The sequence below is a fragment of the Alligator sinensis genome, unplaced genomic scaffold, assembly GCF_000455745.1.
Source record: "Alligator sinensis unplaced genomic scaffold, ASM45574v1 scaffold624_1, whole genome shotgun sequence".
NCBI classification, from domain to species: domain Eukaryota; kingdom Metazoa; phylum Chordata; order Crocodylia; family Alligatoridae; genus Alligator; species Alligator sinensis.
The window spans coordinates 485,177-512,333 of NW_005842021.1; the positions used below are offsets into that span (position 1 = coordinate 485,177).

General features: G+C 40.4%; 1 protein-coding gene across 3 annotated transcripts in view; it reads right to left on the minus strand.

Annotated features, from left to right (window-relative positions):
- Positions 1-614: 614 nt before the first annotated feature.
- ATG2B (autophagy related 2B) overlaps positions 615-27,157 on the minus strand; it is a 76,356-nt gene continuing 49,813 nt past the window's right edge. For 2 of the 3 annotated variants that reach the window (XM_025202329.1, XM_014519259.2), the window contains exons 29-42: positions 25,719-25,860; positions 23,371-23,570; positions 22,408-22,634; positions 21,704-21,812; positions 14,853-15,047; positions 14,170-14,271; positions 12,180-12,258; positions 11,020-11,224; positions 9,303-9,372; positions 8,580-8,662; positions 7,847-7,968; positions 7,593-7,747; positions 6,279-6,428; positions 616-5,404 (exon numbers count right to left, since the gene is read on the minus strand). In XM_025202329.1, coding sequence (XP_025058114.1) covers positions 5,174-5,404; positions 6,279-6,428; positions 7,593-7,747; positions 7,847-7,968; positions 8,580-8,662; positions 9,303-9,372; positions 11,020-11,224; positions 12,180-12,258; positions 14,170-14,271; positions 14,853-15,047; positions 21,704-21,812; positions 22,408-22,634; positions 23,371-23,570; positions 25,719-25,860 — 2,070 coding nt within the window. In that variant the 3' untranslated portion in view covers positions 616-5,173. Of the gene's footprint in view, positions 5,405-6,278; positions 6,429-7,592; positions 7,748-7,846; positions 7,969-8,579; positions 8,663-9,302; positions 9,373-11,019; positions 11,225-12,179; positions 12,259-14,169; positions 14,272-14,852; positions 15,048-21,703; positions 21,813-22,407; positions 22,635-23,370; positions 23,571-25,718; positions 25,861-27,157 lie in introns of all 3 variants that reach the window. The other variant, XM_025202330.1, reaches the window with a different exon arrangement.

The following is a 27,157-nucleotide window of genomic DNA, read 5'->3' on the forward strand; positions in this document are numbered from 1 at the left end:
TGTAAGGAATTCCTGTGTGATTCTGGGCAAATATCTTAAAGCACTTTTCACAGCTTGTTACTAATTGTTTGTTCTTTATTTCCTGGATATCCATTGTGAAACATCAGAGACCAGAACTGTAGAAGTGCTCTGCACTCCTAGCTGCAATGTAAGTCAATAAGAGATGCTTCTTCAACATTATGAAGGGCTATAAAAATACTACGTACTTTGTGCCTTGGGTCCCAAGATAGCAAATGGGGTTTAAAAAAAAGTTTATGAAGCACTTGGGTGCTACAGTTAAAAGCACAACAGAAAACACCCTGAAATAAACAAATAATTTTGTATTCTGTGCTGAATGTGAATGGTGGGCAGAAATAAAGACCTGGAACCAGGGACAGAATATGGAAAATAAAAAGAAATAGTGAGTAACTAGAATTCACTGAATGATGAGTGGCAGGGAAAGACCATATGTATTCATGTAGTTTTAAGAATGTTTCAGAACACATATGAACAGTGGGGTTGAAGTGCATTGCAAAGCAGCCTAAAGTTAGGATTATATATACCTGTGCAACCTTATATGCAAACAATATGTAAGAACATTTAATGCCAAATAACTAGGTCACTGAGAAGGCTAAATACTTTTAAGAGCCAAATCTGCTATTTTAAAGTCATATTCTATACTAAATATATACATTTAGTAGTGAAAACCGACTCAAGGAAGATTACGATGTTTATTTATGTATCAACAATCCACAGTTTTTTGTTAAATATATTTAACAGAGGAGCCTATTTGTACAAGGCCTTTTATCATTTTAATATACATCAAGATTGGTGAACTTATGATCTAAAAATAGTTCTCCAAACATGTATTGAGGGTACAAGTACTTTAAGCAAAATAAAGGAAGATTAAATATTTAAATTCCCTTCAAGAGTGGTTTCTGATGTCATAAGATTATACAGGCTTTACACTAGCAGACTATATACAAACAATGCCACAAAACTACTTTGACTACAAATATGTAAAAAAATATACAGATACATATACACAAACCATTCCTCTTTTGTCTAAGCTGTATTAGCTTTAAGAAATCCAGTATAAATGCATGATTAACATTTTAAACTAATTTTGTGATTACTTTTATTGTAAACAAGATTGGGAAAATTTAGAGCAAAGTTAAAACAGCAGAGACTGTGAAGACTAGACATGGATTAGAGCTAGATGAAAAGACGCAGCTAAACTGATTTAGTATCTACCATCTTTATGTTGAAGAAGCTTGTATTGCTGTGAAATCTGAGACATGAGGAATATGCACTTAATCTAAACTAACTTCTGGATTTCACTGTTGTTTTGCAAATAAATATATTTGAATGTACTTGAAATAATTCAGGTGTCACACTTTCAGGTGTCTGGAACAAGTCCAGCAAAAAAGGAATTTAGCTTCTTGATGCCATCTTGCCATTAAATGGCATTTTGCTCTAGCAAGGAAACCCATCTCTTGTTAGCTACATCAAACATTGAAACATTGATAAAATAACTAGGAGCAATTAAAAGATTAACCCCCACACCCATGTTCTTTCACTGATGAAAGATGAATACATCTACCATCCACCAGTGTGTGAAATCACTGACCTATCCTAACCTCCTGAATCAGAAAGCAAGTACTGAATACATTGCATCATTAGAATTGCGTTCTGTCCTGAAATTTAGCAGCTTTCAATTAATACGAGAAAGTCTCCTCTGAATGGAAGTGGTCACAGGTTCGTTTCAATCCCAGGTGAGGTGTTTATAAAGAGGTTTTCTTAGAAGGACAGAAAAGCTCTCGGGTAATTCCAGGACACGTATCACTAGTATTTTACATGCCAAGAAGCTTAAGAAAATGAAGATGACAGTTCTAAGCCTGTCTCTCTGGAGAACATCAGACTACACAATAGTAAAGGTAGTGTCAGTTGACTCAATAACTTTATTGAGTTTTTGTATGGAAAAAGGAAAAAAAAACAAATTATCAAGCTGTGTACATTATTTTACATCCACGTGATATGTAAATTGTACAGATTGCACCTGCATACACTCCCTAAAAGTCATGAAAAGTGTTAGTAACTATAACAGTTTTTACAGTGGAGAATTCAAGTTTGATAACCCTGTGACCCTTCTCCTCATGCTAATGGAGAAGTGTAGCACTACATCTGTCCACTTCTGAGATAACATCTACGAAACAGGGAACTCATTTTGTAAATTGCTCAACACACTTATGGTGATGAACAGTATATTTGGTGAATCCCTTTTTGTACATCTTCTACAATTTTTTTTTTGATTGAGAGCATAGATTGTCCACAGAACATCTTAAGGGGACACTGTCTGAATTTAAAGGTTGTTATTCTTGCTGTAATATTAAAAAAATCCCCTGCAGCATTCATAACACATTAGGCATTGCCAATTGCCAACCTGTGGCAAACATAAAAGTAGCAGGGGGACCCTCTGTACATTGCATGTGACGGACTGGGAAGTGGGTAGGCAGCACGGTGGCAAACAGGACACAGCAGAAAACAGAGCACCGGATGCGGCAGGGGAGGAAGATTAGAATAGCATTTGGGAAGGGCATGGTGTTTCCTGTGTGGTATGCCTGTATAGAACATGTAAACCAAGCAGCTGGCCATTAAAAGACTGGTTTCATTAAGCAGGGTGAATGAAATGTAAAGACTTAAACAGCCAATAGAAATAGTGAAAAGTGAAGTTTAAAAATGTGCACTATTAACAGACTGCAAAAAAGGCAGCTTATAAAAATATACTATTTGACCTTGACAGCATGTCTCTGGATAGAAAATATATTCTAAGTGTATTACTGTAAACGTTGATCATGGAAAATTTGAAAACAAAATGAATGACTTCTTAAGTTCAGCTATGTCAAAGAGTTTATGTATATGACAGATGTGCAGAACTATGCTGCTATGGAGGTAGGATATACTCCAAATAATGGGGCCACACCTAACCAGCTTGGTTTCTATGCTGGAATATTTCTGAGAGAAATCATGTAGCCTGGTAATAGCACATAGTAACAACTAATGCATAATGATTATTATTGTTAGCATAAATCCACTTAGTGATGATGCATTCAAGAGGCACCAAGTGGTTATTGGTGTAAAATAAAGAAATTGCCAAATATTGATTAGGTGAGGGGAAAAAAACATGAGATGCCACAAGCATTTTTATTACAGTATAGTCATTCATGCTATTGATCTCCAGGTGTTGTTTTTTTAATTGCATCTGCTCAGTTGGGATGAGACAACCAGTCATTTGACCAGGAGTACCACCACAATTAAGTGCATTCTTTAGATATAAAGCAAAGCCAGCAGTATGCTGTTCTGATCAAAACATTGTTTTTAACTGAACATCTGTTTACAAGAAGAATGTTAACTGGCAGTTTTCTTTATAGGCTGCTTGTAAGTCACTCAGCTGTCCTTCAGCTACTACTTAGGAATGGGTAGCAAACTGCTAGGGCAAGTAGGCCACGGTTCTTCCTCTCCATCTGGTGAGTACCTTTTGCTATTTTCCATGAGGGATCAAGCACTAGGTGCAGTGTTGTTGCTGGCAGGGAATAAAATAAAGGAGGAAGGTCCATTCCTTGCTTAACACCTTGAAAGCTTCTTAAGCATTCCTCCCTCTAGCAGAGAACTGGATGTAGCAAGTCTGCACTGCTTCTATTTGGCAAGGACAGCAACTGCATCAACTGAGGGTCTAGCTAATCATCCCCCACACTCAAACTGTCAACAATTGGGAGGGTTTTCCTCCTCATCTTCTATCTCCCGCACTTGTTGCAGAAGTCCAGGTATAGGGGGTTTACTCTACAGCTCATTCTCAGCAGTTTTGCCTGTTCACCTACTAGCCATACTCCATTAATAAGATCTGCCCAGGCCCTGCCCTCAAGTGACAATTGGGTTCCCAGGGAACCTGGAAACAATGTAAAGATCAGTTCTGAGTTTTTGTTTGTTCTTTATGTATCTAACAAACATGGACTAGCCCCAATATTAATTAGCTTATTTTAATTTATGTCCCTTCATGACATTCAGATAATCAACACTGTACTAACGGAATTTTTAAAAATGCCATGTTGTTTGAGTGCCGTAACACTACTGTGCAACAATGGAATCTTTAAATAAAAGGTAGCTTATTAAAATACATGCTGCGTAGCATTTTAATTAAACTATTAAATGAAATATTGTTACTTGGTTTAGGGACCTCATCTTGCCAAGAAACTCCTCCTACCTAACACAATACTGTAATAGCCTTCTATTTAAGAGTACAGCTATTTTTAGCATAGCTGCTGGTTGACAAGACGACAAAGAAACTGGTACCTCTTATCAGAAATAAACAAATGTAAGACACATCTTATTCTGTGTTCTGTTTTTTAGGGTCTTCATCAAATGATGTCCCTTTCAATAATTTGCATAAGTCTCTAAACCACATAAAAGAATAATGCACATTACATTTTATTAACACTATAAAAAAGCAAAATATACAGGCATATTCTTTAAAGTGCAACACAACAGAACATGTCTGCAACATTCAGGTTCTTCAAAAACCCACAAAAAATAGGAGTTTGATATTTAGAAGGAACAATTCTTGTTCAGAAAAAATTAGTCTAAATTCGGAACAGTTACTGAGAGATTACCCTTGTTTTAAGTCCTATACTAAAAGCAATGTTCATCAACACAAAATCATCAAAATCCTATCTGCTTCCATATCATGGCTTCCCAATCACAACACAAGTTAAAACTTTTATCTTTCAGTTACCAAAAAGCATCTGTGGAGCCCTTTATTGAAGACAGTTTGAGCATACTCAAGAAAACATTTCAAAATATATCTAGTGTGACCAGATGGACTGCTGTTAATGACACATCAAATGTACCAAGGAAAACATGGTAAATGAAATAAAGCAAGCATGTCTCTAACTTGGCAGCAAATGCTCCACTATATTTGGCACTAGCTACCAAATGGTTTGGTAACATGCAGCATGTCCACAAGCAAATACCACTTTGCTTTTCATTGCTGAAGTTTTTGGTTGGATGTTCTGCCATCAAGCTGTTTGAAAACCTCTTCTGTTCCTGAGATGAGCATAATGAAATGAGTTCCATCTACAGCTGCTGTTTGGACATCATCTCTTATACTCCCAGCCTCATGCTGAGCCAGATCAAAATATCAATCCTCACCAAGACGCCATTTTTGAGACTCTTCTTGACGTACATCTGGCCTAATTTGGTTTCGCATTCCACCTAACACATTTGATGTTGCCTCTGTTGCAACAATGAGAGGCTTCACAACAGCTGGTGGAATTTGGCGGAGGACTCCTCCCACTGCTCCAGTTACCCCTCTGTTTTCATGTTCACGAGCAGCAGTTTCGTAGATGGTCTGGGCAGTGTCTGTAATCCCCTTCAAAGATTAACAGAAAGTGGTTACCCAAGAGAAAATCCACCCCCCTCTAATTTTGTCAGTGATCTAAATTACTCAGCAGAGATTATTTTTGTGGATTTCATCAACAGTGTTAACGGACTATACCTATACAGTTTAGTTTGGTTCTAAACACTAATTTTATCCAATACTTACTAAAAGTGTAGGAAGAACGATCTAATATAACTGCTTATAGAATTTCTCAGGCAGCGGTGATAGCAGCTGCAAGCAAACAGTGTAAAAGATACTTTTCCAGGCTGACTCTGTTCACTGAATGCTTCCCATCTCAGTACAACTGATCTTACATCCTTTCTTCGCTCCAGTCATAACATAAAGATCACTCCAAATGACAATCAGACTAAAAACAGTGGACGTTTTTACTTATGGAAAATATCAAGCATGCAACTAAGCTATAAAACAGTAGCCACAACTCACCTAACCGTCCAAACTTAAAACGCATCACAATCCATGACTCATACATTTATTTTATGCACACGCAATTGCTTAAATAGTAAATGCTGAAGGTTAGCGCTAAACATTGTCAAAAGTTAGTTTCATATCCTTCTGAGGTATTTGATATTCAGTAGGAAAAGAAAAATCTGTAGAATACAGTTCATTAATTCACCTCATTTAATTAATTCCCTTTTCAGGCTGCCCTGGTTTAACAATTTTTCTCAAATCTTCCCACGTGCAAGGCTTCTATACAGTGAAGTCTACTGAGCAAGTCTGCATATTTCAATATGATATTCTTATAATTTCAAAACCATGTTTTAATACATATAGCAGATTTTGCATTAGCAACTTTTAAATATGGTTTGGAAAAAAGGAAAAGGAAATAAGCAGCATTTACTCATACCTCTTTTACCACACTATAGGCTTTAGCCACACCTTCCCGTAGATCTACTGGCTGATGAGCCAAGCGATAGCGAGATAATCGCTTCATCTTTTTTGTCTCAATACAACTAGGGCCTGGGGAAACCATGTCATAAGCAGTTTCTGCAGCTGCCTAGGGATTAGAAGAGATGAAAAATAAATTAATAGAATCATAACATTAATATGATCACATATCAAAACCAGCCCAATTTATAGCAAATGCAAGGTGGACAGAATACTAGGAGAATTCAGCTATTTTTTTTAGGAGTGAAAATAGCATTTTTCATGCATTCCTCCCTTCCTCAACTGTCAAAACACTGGGCAGCTATAATTTAAAGAGAAACTACAGTCTTAGAATATTGATATTACATCCCAAAATAGTCTCTTTTCTTTCATAGCCTGAATTATCACACATCAGCAAAAAAGAGGGAAATTAAGCCTTGCCCCCTCTTCTCTCATCCCAGAGTATTGGGGCAATAACATTTACCTGGGTAGAGTAATTTAATCAAGACAATTTAAATAACTTTAAGAAAATAAATCATTAATTAAAATTGGACTGTGGCTTTGTAAGTTAAGTTGGAAAGTGTGTCATTTCAGTTTGTAAGTTTATAGTGAAATGCTTGTTTATGTTGTTATTACTATCAAGGGATCTTTTAGAATTTTACAAAACTGAATAGTCAAAAATAAAAACACTGAAAATCAAGGCTCAGCTCCTACAAATAGCTAAGAAGGCGAATAACCTGACTCACACAAATGACACTGCTGACTTCAATTGTCCATTAAGTTAAGCATGTGCAACATTTGTAGCTTCAGGAACTAAAATTATATATTTTTTATCTGAGGCATAAAACTGTTTTCACTTTAAAATAAAGTTACTTTGATGTTTACTGAAGTTATAAAGACTTTGGAAACAGTGGTAAACAGTCTCCATGTCAAAAGAATTTTAGATTATACAAACAAAAACTATTCACTTCAGCAATTTAAGGCTGTAACATTGAAAAAATAACAGCCTACCAATATGCAAATAAAAATCATATGCATTTAAAAACATATCCTAATTCATCTTCTCCCATTCCACCTGTTTTATTAGTGTCAATGTTTCCACATTGCAAGTGTTTCAAATTATATCAAATAACAGCAAGTTTTACTGTGCCAGGGCAAAGACTGCCCTTTTTGTGTGCAGCACCCTGTACCCAGCTTTACCATGTCACCTAGAACATAACTGGGGTATTCAGTTGCTCCCTATTACTACAATTTGCCCTCCTTTGTCTAACCCCAACTATAATGCAAAACACACCTGTATAGTTTGAACCATCCTGTTTGTTAGCTCTAAAGCTGCCATTGCAGTGGAAGTACCGAAGGAAGCTGCTCCTCTTTGAAAGCCTCTTACAATACGACCATCCTTTCGGTACTGCTCTATTGGTAGCCACACCAAATCCTTCAGACCTTGAACTGAAATTACCGACAGAATGCCATACTTAGTAACTTGTTAGATAAACTCTCATACCTTCAAGAGGCACCTAAAATCTGGAAGCACAGAACTGAACTCACCTAATTGTACTAAAGAATGCATGGGCCCTACTCCTCCCAGAATTCCCGGCAGTTGGTTTTTCTTTATATCATTAAGCCACTCAGTAATAGCATAAGAGAATAATTTATCCACACCCAACAAACTGAAACCAAACAGAATTATTAGTATTACAAAAACAAAAGATGACATACTTTGAGGCACGTGTCTGTTGAATTAATAGAACAAGACATTTTCTGACACTGGAGAAATCCAGGTTGAAATGCCATGCTCTGCTACTTTTGGAGGACCCAGTTTTTTGTCTAAGTCTCATCAAACAAATTACAGAATTCCACTTGGGAGCATCAGTTTAAGGAGTTAATGGAAAGGAAGAAAGCTTGTTGAAAATCTTGACAGATAAACAATATAGCTCCATGTACTACTTTAGGCTTTTATTCAGGAAAACACTTCATTTTAAGGCTTTAATGTGACAGTCATTATATACTGAAGGACTGGCCTCAATATAGATATGTTCTTTTACCAAATCATATTAGTAAACTCTCAGCCCCCAAATCTGCCAAAGTCATAGCACCAAATGCCTTTAAACAAGACAGCATCCATTAAAATGAAGTTTCTGCTCATAAAATAATTGCAAAATGTTTTAAATTTTAACTACACCTAACTCAGTATTTACTTTCTGTCTGCTATATTTAGTTACAAACAATATTCACATGCAATTTACAGTAAAGTCTTCACATTACAGATCTGCAAACTTACCCATGTCGATAGCAGAGTCTCTTCAGCTTTAACTCTGAGCAATTTAATTGAGCAAGACCGATCAGAATCCCAGCTAAAGTACCCTGCAAGTTAAATACTCAGTAAAAATCTTTGCAGTTGGGAAACGACTAACTGGATCACACTCAAATATTACTGTATACATTTCATAGGTCATAGAGTCAGAAGACTGAACAAAAGAGACATGCCAACTTAGGTGGTATAAGAGGAATCTATGGATGGTACAAGGCTCTCCAACAATTTGGAGGTGTGTCAAGGAATGCATCCAAGGCATCACTGGAATGCTTGTGGCCACTTTGGCAGGGCTCTCGGCCTTAGTCACCTTGGCCTGAGCTGAATGGAGGTCAATCATATCCACTAGACTCTATCCCTCTGTTCTCAATTTAATTAGAAAGTAGGACAAGGAAACTAACTAGTTCAGAGAAGCATGAGGTTTTGTAGACAGCAACCTAATTAATCAGATACTATGACTGGTTCATGGCCCTACCTTGTGCCTAACTTTAGACTAAACACAACTAACCATCTATCTTCTCAATTTAAGATTTCAACAACACTTAATTTTACTGAACATTTATGGGAATAATGTTTCAAAATTGCTCCAGATAACATCAGTATTGGGCAGGTGGCATAAAGAATAACTCAGCCAGTGGAAAGAAACACAGAAGCGTTACTTGTACTTTTATAGTCTCAGTAGTGTAAACAAACCTGATCCATCGATACGTGTTTGCCGTGGTAATCAAGTCGTATTGGAACTTCTGATGCAAATCGAAATTCTCTGAAATTTGCAAAGGATATCCAATTTGAGAGAGAGAGAGAGAGAGAGAGAGAGAGAAGCAAATTAATCCATTTAACAGGAAAACCACTATATGAAACAGAAACAGATGCCTCTCATGCTATAATTTACATTACTTTTTTTAAAGGCATAAAATCACTATAGTGTCTAGTACCATGCACATTACAGCATGTGCCAACTCTGTGCTCCTGTAAAAATGTAATGGAGAGGAGTTTAATGTTTGTTTCAATGATTGCAAATTCAAGCTAACAATGTAATAACTGTTTATAACTGACAGATCTGAATATTCAGACTATCAGGAAGTCATATCTGTATTCTTTCTGAGTACTGCACTAGTACAAGGGTGTCTGTAAACCGCAGGTTTTCAACCTTTTTGGGTCAGTGTCCCCCTGGCAGCCAGTCAAGAAGGCGTTCACATACCCCTGGTTGGAATCAAACCTTGCCCTCATTTTCATCAGTACAACTAACTCCACTGGATCTAACAAGTGAAATTAGGGCAGTATTTGGCCTTCCAACTGGAATTTAGCTAACAGTTCCCCGCCCCACCAAGCATGGAGGGGCATCAGGGCCGGGCAGCACCACCACTGTGACCACCCCACCCCCCATTCGCCTCCTCCCGCTCCATGCTTGCTCAGGCCTGAGCAGCCATTTGCCGCCCTCTCAGCAGCATAGACACAGTTGATGAAGAGCATTAAGGACAGGCAGACTAAGCTGTTTACACACACAGTAAAAGTTCTGTTAACTAAGCTGTTTACACACACACACACACACACACACACACAGAGTAAAAGTTCTGTTAACCAGCATCTTACAAGCGGGCATGCTCCACTAACCGGCATGCCGGCTTGTAAGATAAAGTGAAACTGGAAGTGCCCACCGTAGCACTTCCGGTTTCTCTGAGCCTCCATGGCCCAGGACAGAGCAGCCTGTGCTGCAAGCCCCCATGCCCTGGGGGCATAACAGGCTGTGTGGGGCCCAACCTTCTGTCCCGCAGGGCCCATGGGAGGGGCGGCAATGCGGCAGGAGAGACAGCGGCAATGCGCCAGAAGAAGTGGCGGCCGGGGCCGCTCAATTAACAGGCATATTTTGTTATCTGGCATCCCCATTCGCAGGGGATGCCAGATAGCAGAGCTTTTACTGTATATATAGTGCTCGTTCTCTCTCTCTAAATAATGATTTCAATATGGCGCAGAAAACCGAATAAGGTGCAATTTTTATAGTCACCTGTAGAACTCTTAAATCTCATTTCACAACATTTTATTACTCTAAAACTCCTCTACACCATGACATTATTTTTCCTCATTATTTACTGATTGTTATACCTAAGTTAGACTAAGTTTTCCACTGTAGAGACCAAACATTTTATCTGGCAGCGAGACATCTTGTTCATTTATGGTTACACATATCCTACAATTCTAACTGTATTTTACCTTCTTTGTCTGCATGCAAAGATTTGAAAAAGTAAATAGAAAATTTTCCATGTACTTTGCAACACTACATAAAAATATTACATGTAAAGCAAAATAATTCCTGTTAATTCTAACTGAAAATTACTGTAATACAATGCTTTAATATAGTAATAAAATAGCTGAACAGTTGCAAGGCTCAAAATCTTTGACTAGAACTTACCTAAAAAAAATTGGTTGATCCCTATATGATGCCATTTCATGAGAGAAATAATGGTCATCTCCATTAACTACATCCACAGAGTCAGCACTACCATTTTGGCTTGATTGTTTGTGTACTGTGAAAGAAATGACTGGACTTGGGTCCTTGAAGTTGCTGAAATGCCTGGGTAAGGTACAGGTTACATCAGCACCAGGAGACTTTTTCACTGAGAGAATAAAAGTTGCATAGAGTAAACAAATAATTAATAATTTTTAATATTATTTTCAAGCAGCCAGTACAATATGCGTTTTTTGACTAATGAAAAGGATCCATGTTGCTGGATTTAAATGGTCTGCCCATGAATACTGGATTTCCACAGGGAGAATAATATTTATAAAACATTCTTAATATGGGAAGTGCCAACACTAACCAATACATATTCAAAAGAAAAAACAAAAGTGAGAGAGGTAATAAAATTTCACCTAGCCTCTTTGATGAGAGACTGGGTAAAATGCTCAGACCTTCAAGTATATCTTTGCATGTTCATAACATTCATAAAAACTCTAGAGAGCATTACAGTCTAGACATTTCTGGAAGCCACATCAACAACAGTAGAAGATCTAATGCTAGTTACAAGTGTGCACATACTACAATGTACTCAAATGGGGAACACTTGTTAAAAAAAGAAAAAAACCCTTAATTCCTCACTGCTGGACTGAAGTATTACTTTAATGTGTTACAAAGTTCATATTGCTTGTATATAAACCTATGACAGAGTCCTTCTCCAAGACTGGTACTTAACTTTAAATTACTGATGCACTTTAGGAGAAAAGGAAAGAAAGCATGCATTTTTTTTGTCCGTCTATAGATTCTGTGAAACATACACATTACAACAATTTCTGTAGTGTTCATTAACAACGTTATAGTTTTGGGGTGCCCAATTTGAAACAGTATTTGCCTGCTTTTAATAGAGACTGAAGACCTGTGTAAATACCCAAGGAACTCAAGAATACAAAATTACCAAACCCTTCACAAAGCTCTGTATGGTTAATCCATGTAGCTAAACAACTAATGTACTAAGACACACATATATGGCAGAGTGTATGTGTGTTTACTCATATATATGCTTGAAGAGAAAGAGATTATAAGCAGGAGTTATAGAATTAGATAAATAAATCTACCTTCTGGATCTGGCGTAGTTAATAGTTCCACTTCTGAAGAAAGGCTAGTAAAAAAATCCTTCAGAAAAAACAAGGCATCCTAAAGTAAAGATATATGATACAATCAGGCTAAAAGAATACAAACCACTATAAGTCTCTGAAAAATACTATCCACAATCCTGGATTTTTTTATTGTTGCATTAAAAAGGGGACACACTTTAGTAGTGATCTCAAAATCTCTCAGGTGTAGAAGGGACCTTTTCAGTCATTTAGTTGAGTCCCCTAGTCTTACAAGCAACAACCTTACATCATCCTTCTGACAAAATAATAAAAGTTCATTTCAAAACTACTTATGTGTTTGTCCCTTCACTGCCCTATTGAAAGGCTGTTTCAAAACTTTAATCCTCTGAAGGTTAGAAACTTCTTCTAAATTTCCAGCCTAAAATTATTCATGGGCCACTTGTACCCATTTGCTCTTGTGCGAACATTGTTTTTTAGCTGCTACACTTCTATTCCCTTCTTGGTGTTAATTCCTGAGTCATTTATAGACAACACTCATATCCTCTTCTCAGCTTTTCTTGTGTTAGGCCTAGCAAACCAAAGTCATTTATTCACCTCAAGCATAAGGTCTCCATTCTCTTGGCCATCCTCAAAGCCCTTCTCTGTACCTGTTTCAGTGTGAATTAGTTATTTTTAAATATGGGTGACCAGAACTGTATATAATATTCAAGATGAAGAATCATAAGTGTCACTGGTGTTATTAATAAACTAGTATTATTCCTTCTTTAATTCTACTGAAAATAGATTATCTATGTCCTAGAATTGCATTTGCTTTTTTCAAGAGTGCAATACATTGTTTCCAGCTGCCAAGGTCCCAGCCTAAAGCAGAAAATCCTGAACTCATCCTCTGCTCCCCATACTGTGTGCTGCACTGCCCCACCCCCTAAGAGAGGGGAGAAGGGAGAAGAGATGGGGATATCGGGAGTGCCTGACTGCTGTCGGAGTGACAGGGGAAGCAGTAGCCAAAACCTAACCTGCCAGTAGGACAGCTTTGCTCTAGTTCTACGCTGTGTGGATATTACATGAAAATACTACTGACCCCAGAGGGAAAAATTTTGAAAAGGCACAAACAACAGTCAGATAACAACTTCCAGTGCTTTTCAGTGGGAGGATATCCAACTGTCATGTATACCCTTAAAATTTTCTTTTTCTATAGAAGGCAGTTTCTGAAACACTCTTCTGGTCTGCCTCACCCATTTCTATCAAAAACAATTAGTTATATTTTTACAATGGAATGCCTGGGGATATCTTCCTGTTTGGAGAAAGGAAGAACCTCCAGCTTAAGTGGTTACATAGTACACAGTAGATGTTAATTAGCTATCGTTTTTTGCTTAAAACGAATTTCTTTCATGTTTTTCCAGCACACACTGCCGTTAATGAACTAAACATGTGCTAACACTGACGAAGAGCAAAGGCTTTGTAGCACGCAAAGTCATACAATATCAAGTGCTTTAACTAACTGAAGTAATACTCTAGAATTCAGGGTTATTGGATTTCAATTCAAGAGACTTTATCAATATGACAAGCCATCTATTTTAAAATTGTTACCAACTCACAAAATAGTGTCTCGTTTCATGGACTAAATTTTTCACATGGTTCATTAAATGAACTGGTATCTTAAAGAGAATGGTCTTCTCTGTTCACAGTTATTTTTATATACAAAAATCTAGCCGTTATGTTGGTTAGACTTTTTTTTAAAAGAGATTCTTCACATAAGATGGATCTATCTGTGTACAATGAGATTACATGGAGCAGCTGAGATGCAAAGTTACATACAATTTACTGTTAACAGGTATTAAGCCAGAAATTCCAGAAAATGTGTACTGGGTTACAAGTACAAAGATAAAACAATTCTAATAATTTTAATTTCCTGAAAAGCTTTTAGAACTTGTACAATTCAAAGGGCACAATGATGATTAATCTAATCACTAGTGTTTTCTGCACCACCAACCTGGTCAATATTGAGGCGAAGTGGCATTAATGACACTCGTAAACAACATTCCTGTGGTGATCTGCCAGACTCTGGACGGACGTGTAATGCTTTAACTGTTAACTGCAAAACAAGCAAGAGAGAGAAACTCAGCACACTTAAAACAATCAAAAACTTCAGACCATCAGTCAATACAAAAACGTTTACATTGCATTCATACCCTGAAATGTCTACAACCCCTATCCTTCTGACCCAGATCCCATTTGCTAATTATAAAGGGAATAATGGTCATGTAATTTATCCTGGACTTTAGCATGTCAGAAGATTCATAGGAAAGCTACCAATGTAAACTCTCCACACTCTCCGTTGAATCATGTTCCTACAACGGAACTTCAAATGTACACATACAAGGTAACGCATGCTTAAAAGTATGAACAGATAGTGGAGTTTAAATAATCTTGTGCATAACTATATACTTCTAACAATAGTAATGTCTGATAGATTATTAACAGAATGGACTTTGCATTCATTTCTCTATTGGCAGGACATTAAGATAATAGTCAGCACTGACAAAATGCCTACATTCTTACAATGTTTCATGAACTCACTCGCCCTGTTCTGCAACATCTAGAAGCTAAGACTATTCTCAGAATGAAAGTGTTTGATTAAATTAATACCCAAAGGACAAAATTTCACAATCGTACCATATTGGAATGTGCTTTTCTGGGCATTTCCTTACTGCAGTAGAGATAGAGAAATTTATTCATTTGTGATGTTGCCAAGCGATCTCTGATCTCCAGGTCCTGAACAATAAAAACCTGCCTGGACACCGGCTGCTCCAGTAGATTGGATTCACATTCTGGCCCAACTGGAGGGTACACCTCGTGTTGGAATTTCACCTTGTAACAGAAAGGAAGAAGGACATAGGCAGCTTGAGTGCAAGTAAACTTTTAGAACGGGCCTGCTCCAGTGACTTGCATTCTCAGAAAACTCACGCCCTTGCTTGCCCTTCTTAGCTAACAATTTTCTTATCTTGCGTCACTTTCTTTTTCTTTCACTCTAGCTCCTCATCCATATTGCTTACAGCTCTAACCCTTACCCCTCACATCTTTCCAGTGTTCTTTCCTCCTCTCCCTGCAGACTCTAGCAGCCTCCCCTCCATATAGTCCATCTCTACAGCAGCCCGAGTAGTCCTTTTTCCCTACTTGGATTCATTTAACTCTCTTCCCTTCTACCTTACAAACTCTAGCTATCTCCTTGCCTTCCAATTACTGCAGCAAAGGAAGTGGAGTAGTGGCCTCTGAATAGTATCTCTATCCAGGATACTTGCAATAACATTGTGGATATTGGCAATGCAGATATCAGTTATGGATGTAAACAGTTAAATGACAATTCTACTTATGCCATTTACCATTTAGCAACCTCTGTCAGGAACAGCCCTGACCCATTACATCTTCACTGTGCTCTTAGTGGTGTGCAGGTCCAAAGCCACTGGCAGAGAGCAAGCCACAGGCGCAGGGGGCAGCAGGCACAGCTGAGCCACTAGGGGGTGCTGCCCAGTTGCGGAGCTGTAGCTTCCACTCACCCCCAATGGCAGGGGCTGGAGCTGTGGACAGAGCCGCAGCTGCAGACCTATCTTGTGCCTGGATCCTGAAACCACTGGCACGGGGAGGAGGAAGGTGCTGGGCTCTCCAAAGGGATCAGTCAGGGCCTTACTACCACAGCAGCGGGACTTCTGGCGACATGGTGGGTCTGCCTGCCCCTGCCTACAGCAACAGGGCACTGGTAGGGTAATGGGTTCCCTCTGCCTCCTGCAACACTAGTACTGCTGTGGCCTGGACCTGGGAGGCTCCTCCATGCTGCCAGGCCAGGCCCTCCCCATCTCACCACAGAGGAAGTGGGGATCTGGTCCCAGTAGGGCAGCCTCTGCTGGGCACACTGCATCCTTCCCTCATCCGGCCATAACACTGAGACCGCACATGGTCTGGCCCAGCCCTGTGGTGGGGCTGAGTGCACAGCTGGCTCAGTTCAAGGAGGTACTGTGGCAGCTGGAGCAGGTGGCGCTGGGTCTGAGGGGTCGCTGCCAGCCCCTCACATGATGAACACAGCTCCAGAGCGTTCCTGAGGGGTGGTGACAAAGCAGTTCCAGCCTGGGGGGGCTGCTCTTGCAGCCTAATGCCCCAGGATCCCTGCTGCATTGCTGCCCATGAGGGATGCCCTGGGGTGCTCACCACGCAAGGGGCTGATCACCTCCTTCTCCCCCTCCCTCCCCATGGCAGTGGGATATTTACATCCCTAAACAGAGTATCATTAACTTCCACAGCAATCATCTGCATTTGATCACAGAATCAAAAATGCAAGATTTTTTTGAGCAAACATCTTTGTTTTATGTTACTATCTTTGCATAAGCATAATAATTGTGGCACGTCCCTGCACCACCACTTTAACAAAAAAAGAACAACAACAATGGCTCGCACTTGTAGGGAACAAATTAGAAAAGCTAAGGTGGCGACTGAACTTAGATTAGCAATGAGAATCAAGGACAACAAAAAGTCCTTATTTAGGTACATAAGGAACAAGAGGAAAACAAATGGGAGTGTGGGGCCACTGCTCAGCAACTCAGGACAGCTGGTTACCGACACCGAGGAGAAAACTGAACCCTTGAATGACTACTTTGCCTCGGTATTTCACCGGGCCACAAGGAAAGTCATGCCAGATAGGACATAGAATAAGCAGGGCAGAAATGACTGCCTTCCTACTGTAGCCATAAGAACTGATGTTTGATCAATAAAAGAAATTAGGTGTATATGTCAGCAGGACTGGATTAACTCCATCCGAGAGTGCTGAAGGAGCTCGTCGACATCATCGCGGAGCCCCTGGTAAAACCATTCCAAAACTCATGGCGCTCTGGGGAAGTCCCCGAGGGCTGGAAGAGGGTCAATGCTGTGCCCATCTTCAAGAAGGGGAGGAGGGAGGACCTCGGTAACTATGGGCCAATTAGCCTAACTTCTATCTGAAGGAAAACCCTTGAAAAATTCATTAAGGAGTCTATGTGCGATAGGCTTGCAGAAGATAGGATTCTGAACGACAGCCAGCATGGCTTCATCGTGGCATGTCTTATCTTACTAACCTCATCTTTTACGATCGGGTAACTCACCACCTGGATAAGAGAGAAGTGGTGGATACTGTATACCTTGACTTTGAAAAGCCTTTGATCTGGTATCCCACGATGTTCTCACGAGAAAATTGGAAGACAGTGGGCTTAACTGTGAGACTGTTAGGTGGGTATGAAGCTGGCTTCAGGGTAGGACCCAGAGAGTCCTAATGAATGGATCTGTGTTGTCCTGGTGAGAAGTGGGCAGTGGTGCCCCGCAGGGGTTGGTGCTTGGTCCTGTACTTTTATAAATGATTTGGATGAGGGGGTGAAGAACTCACTGGCCAAGTTCACAGATGACACCAAGTTATGGGAAAGATAGGCTACAGATGCAGGCAGATCTAGACAGGCTAGCAAGCTGAGCGTGTCAGAACCAAATTAAGTTCAACATCGAGAAATATCAAGTGCTCCACCTGGGGATGAACAATCCCCTGCACAACTACAGGCTTGGCAATGCTAACCCGACCAGCTCTACGAATGAAAGAGACCTGAGGGTAATAACAGGCCACAGCATGAATATGAGCCGGCAGTGCAACTCTGTTGCTAGCAGGGCAAATAATACTCTGGCACGCATCAATCGATGCATCTCCAACAAGACCAAGGAGATGATTCTTCCAGTTGAGTTGGCACTGGCGAGACCCCAACTGAAGTACTGCACCCAGTTCTGGACACTACACTTTTTAACAAGGACATGGTAAAATTCGAGAGTCCAGGGAAGGGCCACCCGTATGATTAGAGGCTTGCATGGCAAGCCATACAAGGAAAGGCTAAGGGACCTGGGACTCTTCAGCCTGAAAGCGAGAAGGTTGAGAGGGGACTTGGTAACAGCTTACCGCTACGTCAGGGGTGTACATCAGGGGCTCGGGGAACAACTGTTCACCAGGGTGCCCTTGGGGAAAACCAGGAGTAATGGCCACAAACTCCTGGAAGACTGTTTCAGACTCAACATTAGGAAAAATTTCTTCATAGTTAGGGTTGCCAGACTGGGGAATAAGCTCCCTCCAGAGGTGGTGCAATCACCTACCCTAGAAATCTTCAAGAGGAGACTGGACAGTCATCTTGCTGGGGTCACCTAACCCCACTTGTCATTTTTCCTGCCTGGTGCAGGAGGCTGGACCCCAATGAACTTCCGAGGTCCCTTCCAGCCTTACAACCTATGACTCTATGAATCTTAAGAGGGGAACGCTTTAACACACTAAGCCTTAGAAACAACATGTAAAGCATCTGCAACAATTTAAGAGCAACCATCAAATTTTACAGGATCATCAGTGAAATATTTATTTGGAACCTCTAACTCTTTGTTTTCTCCTTTTTAGCAGTATGATAGATTCCCAGAAAAGGATCGTGTCAAAGATGCTTTACAAGGCATTGGTAAAAATGAAGAATAGGTTCTGTTATTTAATAGATTCACTTTAAGTTTCATCTGAATTGCCTGTAGCTAATGACATTTTTCTTAGGGTAACACAAACATTTAACTTCCATGCTAGAGCTGAGTTTATGATTTAAAAGTAACTAAACAGTATTAATTCTCAGGGACACATTTAATTATAGGGACATCTACTGGAAGGGAAACAGCAGAGCCCAAGCAGTTCAGCAAGTTCTTGGACTATGCTGGGGACAACATTTGGTAAAGATGGAAGGGAAGCCAACTACCGATGAAGCTATTCTCCACTTGCTGCTCGCAAACAGGGAAGAATTGGTTGAGAATGTGAAGATGGAAAGTAACAGTGGGAGACAGTGACCATGAAATGATAAGAGCTCAAGATCTGAAGGAGAGGAAAGAAGAAGAATAAAGCACAATAAAGACACAGGACGTCAGAAAAGCAGACATTAATAAACTGAGGGAATTAGTGGGGAGGATCTTCTGGATGACAAAGAGTCCAGTAAGCCCTATTAAAGGGTGCAAAGCAAGTTATTCTGATGCAACGGAGGAATGGGAAGTGCAGCAGAAGAGCAGCCTAGCCAGACAGCAGTTTCTTCAATAAGCTGAAACTCAAAAAGCAATGCTGCAAGAAGTAGAAACTTGGACACAGAACTAGGGACAACTATAAGAGTACTGTGTGGACACGCAGGGAAAAAATTAGGAAGGCTGAGGCATGATTTGAGTTACAACAGGTAAGACACATAAAAGGCAATAAAAAGGAATTCTACAACTAATGTAAAAAATAAGACGACCAATGAAACCACTGGTCCCTTACAGAATGCAGAAGGCAACCCAGTTATGGATGATGCAGAGGGCTGAAGTACTTAATGGCTTTTTTCTTCTGTCTTCACAAACAGAATAAGCCAACAGATGAGGACAGCAGTTAGCAAAGATAGGAAAGGAGACAGACAACTTAGAATAAAGGAAGAAAAGGTATGGGATTATTTAGAGAAGCCAGAAGTTGGAGTTAACAGGGCAAATGGGATGCAACCTATAGTACTAAGGGAATTGGCTGAGGTAACTGCAGAGCCACTGGTTATCACGGAGGTCATGTGAGGTCCCAGAAGAATAGCAAATACAGTGCCCATTTTTAAGAAAAGGAAGAAGGATCCAGGGAATTGAAGACCAGTCAGTTTGACCTTGGTACCAGGAAAACTCATGGAGTAGGTCAAGGAATCTATTATGAAGCACCTAGAGGAGAACAATAACAAGTGATGTCTGACCAACCCGATTTTTTCCATAATAATATGACAGGCTCTGTGGATTGGAGGAAAGAAATAGATGGGTTATACCTTGATTTTAGCAAGGGCTTTGATATGGTCTCCCACAGCATTTGCATTAACAAACTAAGGAAATACAGACCAGACATAAATACTACAACGTGGATAAAAAACTGGTTGACTCACTGGCTGAATTGTGCTAAATGAGCAGTCATAAATGACTCAATGGCTTGTGGGATGTGGTATCAAGTGGAGCTCCCCACCGGTCTGTCCTGAGTTTGGTACTGTTCAATATCTTCGTTAATGATTTGGGAGATATGACTGAGTGCATGCTTAGCAAATTTGCACACGATACTAATTTGGTTAGAACTGCAGACACTCTGGAGAGTAGGGCTATGATCCAGAATGACCTGCATAGACTGGAGAAATGGTCTGAGACCAACCAGATGAAATTCAACAAAGAGAACTGCAAAGTCCTACACTTGGGAAAGAATAACTGCATGAATACAAACTAGGGAATGAGTGGCTAGGATGCAGTACTGTACAGGAGGACCTGGGGGTCACAGAAGAGCATCAGCTGTATATGAACCAATAGTATGCTCTTGTTAAGAAAAACCCCCAAAAAACAACATACTGGGTTGTATTAACAGAAGTACTGCTTACGAATCAAGAAAAGTGATGCTTCCCTCTATTTGGCATTTGTAAGGCCTCACCTGGAATGCTGTGTCCAGTTTTGGGCCCCACACTTCAAGAAGGATGTGGACAGATTGGAGAGAGTCCAGCAAAGAGCAACAAAACAATTAGAAGCCTCAGAAGCAGGATTTATGAGGAAAGACTGAAAGAACTAGAATGATTTAATCTGGAGAAGCGAAGACAAAGGGCATTTGGTAAGTCTTCAAATACTTGAAGGGTGATTACAGAGAGGATGGAGATAAGCTATTCTCTATGGCTGCAGAGCACAGGACTAGGAGCAATGGTGTCAAGCTGCAGAAGAGGAAATTTAGGTTGGAGATTAGGAGGAACTTTCTGATTACGAGTGTGGTCAAACATTGGAAGAGGCTATCAGGAGAAACTGTGGACTCTCCATTCTTGGAAATTTTTAAGAGCAGGTTAGACAGAGACTTGGCCGGGATGGATTTGTCAGGGACGATCCTGCCTTGAGCAGGGGGCTAAATTAGATGATGTTATGAGGATCCTTCTAGCCCTACCCTCCTATGTTTCTAAAATAAGAAGGTTAGTAGTGTGAGTTTTCTCCTCACAATAATTAATTGTAGTGGGAAATGGTAATGATGATGCCTGTAGAGCAAATAACCGAACATCAAATTATGGGGCTTAACCGACAGTTTTAATGATAACATTCCAGGGAAACTGCCAAAATATCTTTAATAGATATTTCAAATTTACAATTAGTAATGTTGTATCATCCCATGCCACGATAGTGGGTAAAAGCTGAAACTTTCAAAACAATGCATCACCTAAGGAGTAAAAGCAAATAAATGCTCCACTTCCCTCTTCTGAAGCAATTTCCTAAACAAAATAGTTGAACTATGCCAACCATGTAACATGACACACATAACAAAGTTGTAAATTGGCCATTCACATATTTGTTTTTAAATGATTTCTGCATCTAGATAAGCCTTCTAGCTTCATGGAGTCACAGCTGATCATCAGGGCTTATAAAGATGGCGGGATACATAAGCCCCTGATACAGATATAGGAACATACATTGTTATATCAACAGATTTTTTATCACCTTACCTTACTTAACTGTATTTCCATCAAGAAATCTGGGTTTCTTCTTCTTCCCCCACATACAGTGCTACGTCCATGTTTTGTTGGTGTGTGAGAAGGAGAACTATGAGGACTACTGGAAGAAAAAAAATACAGGAGGATTTTTCCCAATTAAAATTGAAACTTAATTCATATTATCCCCAGCCACACAAGCAGGCACATTTTCCTAGATTTTACTAAATATTTTTAGGGTTAAAAAAGAAAAAAAATGCTGTCTCTTTCAGCTAAAAATGTATTTTCTCTTTCACTATAATGAATACCCACACAACTCTAGGTTTTTAAAAATATTAATAAATGAAGGGGTCTGCACTGAATAAGTTTTCATTTCAGATCATAAAAAAAAACACTTTCCAAGTCTATCCAAAATAATGTTCACTCTTCCATTAGCTCAGATAATGTCCTCAAGACAAAATTCATTTATCACAATGTCATGCCACACACATGTCCAAGACCTTCTCATGCAGGGAAAGCCTGGCAGAATACATTGGGTTGTCAATTAATTTTGAAAATAAACAAATTTAGACTCATTCAGAACAAGAGGTAGGAAAAATACATTCCAGAGTTTTAACAAAATATTGTTGAAAAAAAATGCAGCCTGTAATTTCAATTTCAGTTCAAATGCAGAATCTGTGGATCTGAAAAGGAAATATTTAGCTACCTAAACCACTTACATAAAACTCTTAGCTGGAGAAGTAGGAGGTGCAGGCCCCAAATCCTTTCCTCCATAGAGATGCCAAATAAGAGAGATTTCCTTCACAACATAGCGTACCAAAGGGATAGGAAAATGAAGAGGGGCTTTGCTGGTATCTGTTTTTTTTAGAGGCTGGCTGAAATGGTTTTCTTTTACCACAATGGGATCATCAACCATTACTTTCACTACAGGCTCCTCCTCCTTTTCCTAAAAAAAAGTTGAAGAAAATGAAGAATGTAAGATACCCGAGTGAAGAAAATAAGTTTTTCAACATGGAAACAAACCAGAGTCCTTCTGCTTCTTTATTATAACAACTGTGGAACACAGCTCCACTAATTGCTGTTTTGGGAATGACTCTATGGCCCCTAGACTAAGTCCTTGGTGAGATACCCGATATACCTAACAATTAGACAAATACACTGAGAGGAAATATCATCATTAGTAGCATCAGCATTGATAGCTCTTCCGGATATGCAGCATCTGGGTGTGAACCAAGTAAAGCAGGGGTGGGCAAAATGCAGCCCGCCAAGCCATTCTAACTAGCTCACGGAGCCCCTAAAAAATTTAGAAAATTAATATTTATCTGCCCCAGCTGCCTGTCATGTGGCCCTTGATGGCTTGCCAAAACTCAGTAAGCAGCCCTCCGCCCAAATTAATTGCCCACCCCTGAAGTAAAGCCTTCTTCCAATCAGAAGCCTAGAGCTCATTCCAGCTTGTGCAGTAGGCAGCAACCCGTGAGCTGTAGTTTATTGAAGATATGATAAGAAAAGTGAAGACTGACTATGTTTTAAGTCAATGTTCTTATCTTTCCATCTGCCCAGTGACTTCCCATTAGCATCCATAGAAATATCAGCAAGAAGTTACAAACTGCACAGGTCTAAAATGTGTTTTTTCTCAATTCAGTGTACACCTGGATTTCCTAACAATATTAGAAGCATCTTACAGACACAGCAGCCTTGGGTGCAAAGAGAATGCAGAAGTCATCATTTTCAGTAGGTACATCTCCCATTGCCTCATTTATCAAGTGGTGAGTAAAAGAATAAGTGGGACTTGGTTCTTGTGAGATGTTCCCACTTTCATCAGGAAACAGAAAGAGATCTGAGCAAGACGGCTCTCGAGTTTGAGATTTCTCATTCAAAATTCCTGGAAAACGAAGAAAGGCATTTTAATATAAATATCTTTGTAAGATGCTACAGATTGCAGAATTAACAACCGGGAATTTGTACCATATCTAACTCAAATCTAAGCTGACCCTGAATTTAAGATGGCCCTCAAATAAATAGATTCCATATTTTAAAAACCCAATAAATTAGTAAAATTTTCCAGGTTTAAAATCTAATTATTGGAGAGTTGTCTTAAAATTTGTCGTCCCCCCCCGGCTACAGCAGGGAAAACAGTGGCTAGGGGGAAATCATACAACTGGAGGGAGTCAGGTGGCCCCCTTGCCCTCTATCCCCACCAATTTTCCTTCTGCAGCTTTCCTGCCCCTCCCTGATACCAGTACTCCCCTACCCACCACCCCCAGCTCCCTACAGTCTCTGCCCCATCCTTCCCACTCCCCACAATCTCAATCCTTTGCCTCCTGCTCCTCAGGTTTTGCCACTTCCCCTCCCCACCCCCTTTACTGTCAGACACTGCTTGGGTTGTGCTCTCTTCCAGAGCACAGCACATGGAAGGGCAGTCCGCCAGCCATGCAGCAGTATCAGTGCTGCTGAGTGGGTGGGCAGAGGACAGAGTTTGTAAGTGATCCGTGCCTGGGAGGGACCCCAACCCAAGCCAGAGCTGAACCGTGCCTGACAAAGGGGGGGGCGGCAAAAGGCTGGTGTGGGTCTGACTGTAACCTGAGCTCAGAGGCAGAGACACAACAACTGCCTGCCTCGCCTCCCCCTCAACTTTATATGTGAATCTAAGATGAGGGTATTTTATCCCCATGATGACTGGAAGAGAAAACTCATCAAACTTGAGTCACTATGGTAAATAATGGTTCGAACAGGTCGAAGTTATCTAAAATGCAAACACATCAGGAACAGAATTTTCACATTATATGGTTAAATTAATTCCTAAAATAAAATTAATCCACTAAAAACCTCAAGACAATTTAGTAGTAGTCATCACCAGAGCTATATCTTAATTTTATAATTCTTGTTTGTCATCTTGCTTAAAAAGGCATGAAAATTGATGTCTTCCTTTAAGATCAGACAAGAGAAACTTGAATGTAGAAAGTTAACAGATAATAATCAAATGACTCTTGACAGCGATCTCTGACACTCCATTCCCTACCATGTACTTGAGAACAAAGCTATGCTTCTTTCCCATGACCTTATGCAACACAATATCTTTGACTAATTTCAATCTTGATGTAGCTCTAAATTGCACAGATATAATAATCCTCCAATGCAGTTAATCAGTTTGTTCTTTCTGCTAACAGTGATTGTTCCTCCCTACAAAATTTTCCTAGACACAAGTTATTTCTTTGATTTTACAGATTCCTCCACCCTCCTGACCTGCCTCTACAGCTCTGGAGGGACCCCTGATCTCTGACTCCAGAAGGGGCCCAACCTTTTTGGCAGGCATAATGCAAATTACCCCTGCATTCATTTGAGTGCCATTCTGATACCATTCCCTTACCCAACATGCTGCTCAGCTTTTTGCTTCCTGCCCTGTGCTTCCTGCCTCATCTGCTGTTTTGTTTTCTGCTGCTTGCCTTACTTACCATTGTGCTGCTTGTCCCCTCCTTGATCTGATGCATGCCACATACAGAGGCTGCCAGTGGCACATGCACACCGTAGGTTGGCCACCTCTGTCCTACTCCATGTGGTATATCTCACCACTTTACACCTGATAGCTGTTATTTGTCAGTGTCAATACCCGTAATGTCCAGCATCCCAAAAGGCTAAGTTAATGGCTTGCTGTTCTAGCTGCTTTAAATCTTAAGTGATTTCTTAAGAATACTTATATTGAAAGTGAGAAATGTGGCACTCGACAGATTTGAAATCACAGAAGTGCATTCCCATCCCTGTTAGCTGAGCTAATGTAGTGCACCAAATGTAGGACTTTCAATTCCTATTTTCCTTTTCAAATAGGTCACTAACATCATTATTTGTACAATGCACAAACATTGGAAAAGAGGTATGGAAGGAATCCTAATGTCTGGAATTTCCTGATCTTTACAGTGCTTGATTTTCTACCTTTAAGTCTGCACTAATAGATACCAGTATTTTGTATTAAATTCAAGTTAATGAATTAGTATTGTATTAGAAACCTTTGCCTATGTTTCCTAATTACCCCTACCATTAGATTGTGGTTTAATGGGGGAAGCAGCTTGATGGATCTCAATTTCTTCCATAGCATCACTCATTAAATCGCGTAAAATCTGTTGTTCTGCTTCCGCAAGGACTGGTCCTTCAGAAGATGGTCGGCTAGAGACATCTGCCTATAAGTACAAGAACTAAACAAAGTTATATTATGAATTAACTTACAACTTGATGCACAAGTGTTTATGAATACACCGGTGTAAGATCACGGAATGGAAATTCCTTTCTTTAAACAAAAAAAGTGAGCAGCAACTAATCTTTAAACCAATGGGGGCCAAACTTTTTGGCAGACATGCCAAAAGTTAACCCTACAACCTCTCTATGTGCCACTACAATCCCCTTTCCCTGCCCAATCTGATTTCTGCCCTCAGCCCTGTGCTGCATACCCACTCTGCCCTTCCCAATCTGCTGCTTTGCTTCCTGCTGCCTACCCCATGCTCTATTTCTGATGTACTGTTCTACTTTCTGCTTCCTGCCCTATCTGCCATCATACTGTCTGTCCATTCCCTGATGTGCCATATGCCAAACACAAGCTGCCTGCGCCACCTGTAATTATGTGCACTGCAAGTTGGCCGCCTCTGCTTTAGATGACCCATGTAGCAGAGTCCAGCAACTATTTTGAAGATTTATAACTAGGAACCTACCAAAATCAAGGCAGCAGCTGATTTCACAGGCCAACTGCAGGGCCATTTGCCATTTTTGCAGGCAAATTGCAGTAGTCCCCTCCCCCACAATTGGCCTAGAAGCCCCCATTGGCCCCACCCCTCACTGCTGACTGGTAAGGGAGGGCAGACCCTCCCATCGTCACAGACTGGTGGAGGGGGCAGGGCCACACGATGGGCAGCCCCAGCTGCAAGAGGGAGGGAGCAGCCATTTTGGCTGCTCCCCTTTGTGCCAGTGGCTCCCCCTCCCCCCAGTAAGTTGTGCAGCCGGGCTAAGGGCCCCCGACTCAAGGGGGGACAGCATTTTATTTGGGGGGGGGGGGGGTGCAGATTTAGTGGACAATGTCTCATTTTGTGGTTTCCACAAAATCTGTAAATTTATGAACTGAGTAGGTATCTCAAGGGAGTGAGCCTTGGGGCTCAAAAGGAGTCTATCCCATTACATAGGAAGGGAGGTGAGGGGGCAAAAAAGCCCCCTTGGCTGAACAGGGAACTCCAGGAGAGTCTGAGGGCAAAGAAAGAGATGTATAGGCAATGGAAGCAGGGAGCAGCCACCAAGGAGGAATCTCTCTCCCTGGCGCGCTATTGCAGGGAATCAGTTGGACAGGCCAAGGTGGGGCTTGAGCTCAGGCTGACTTCAACAATCAAGGACAATAAAAAGTCCTTCTTCAGGTATATAGCAGGCAAAAGGAAAGCTCAGAGCAACACAGGCTCCTGCAGGACAAATCAGGACAGTTGGTGGTTGACACGGGGG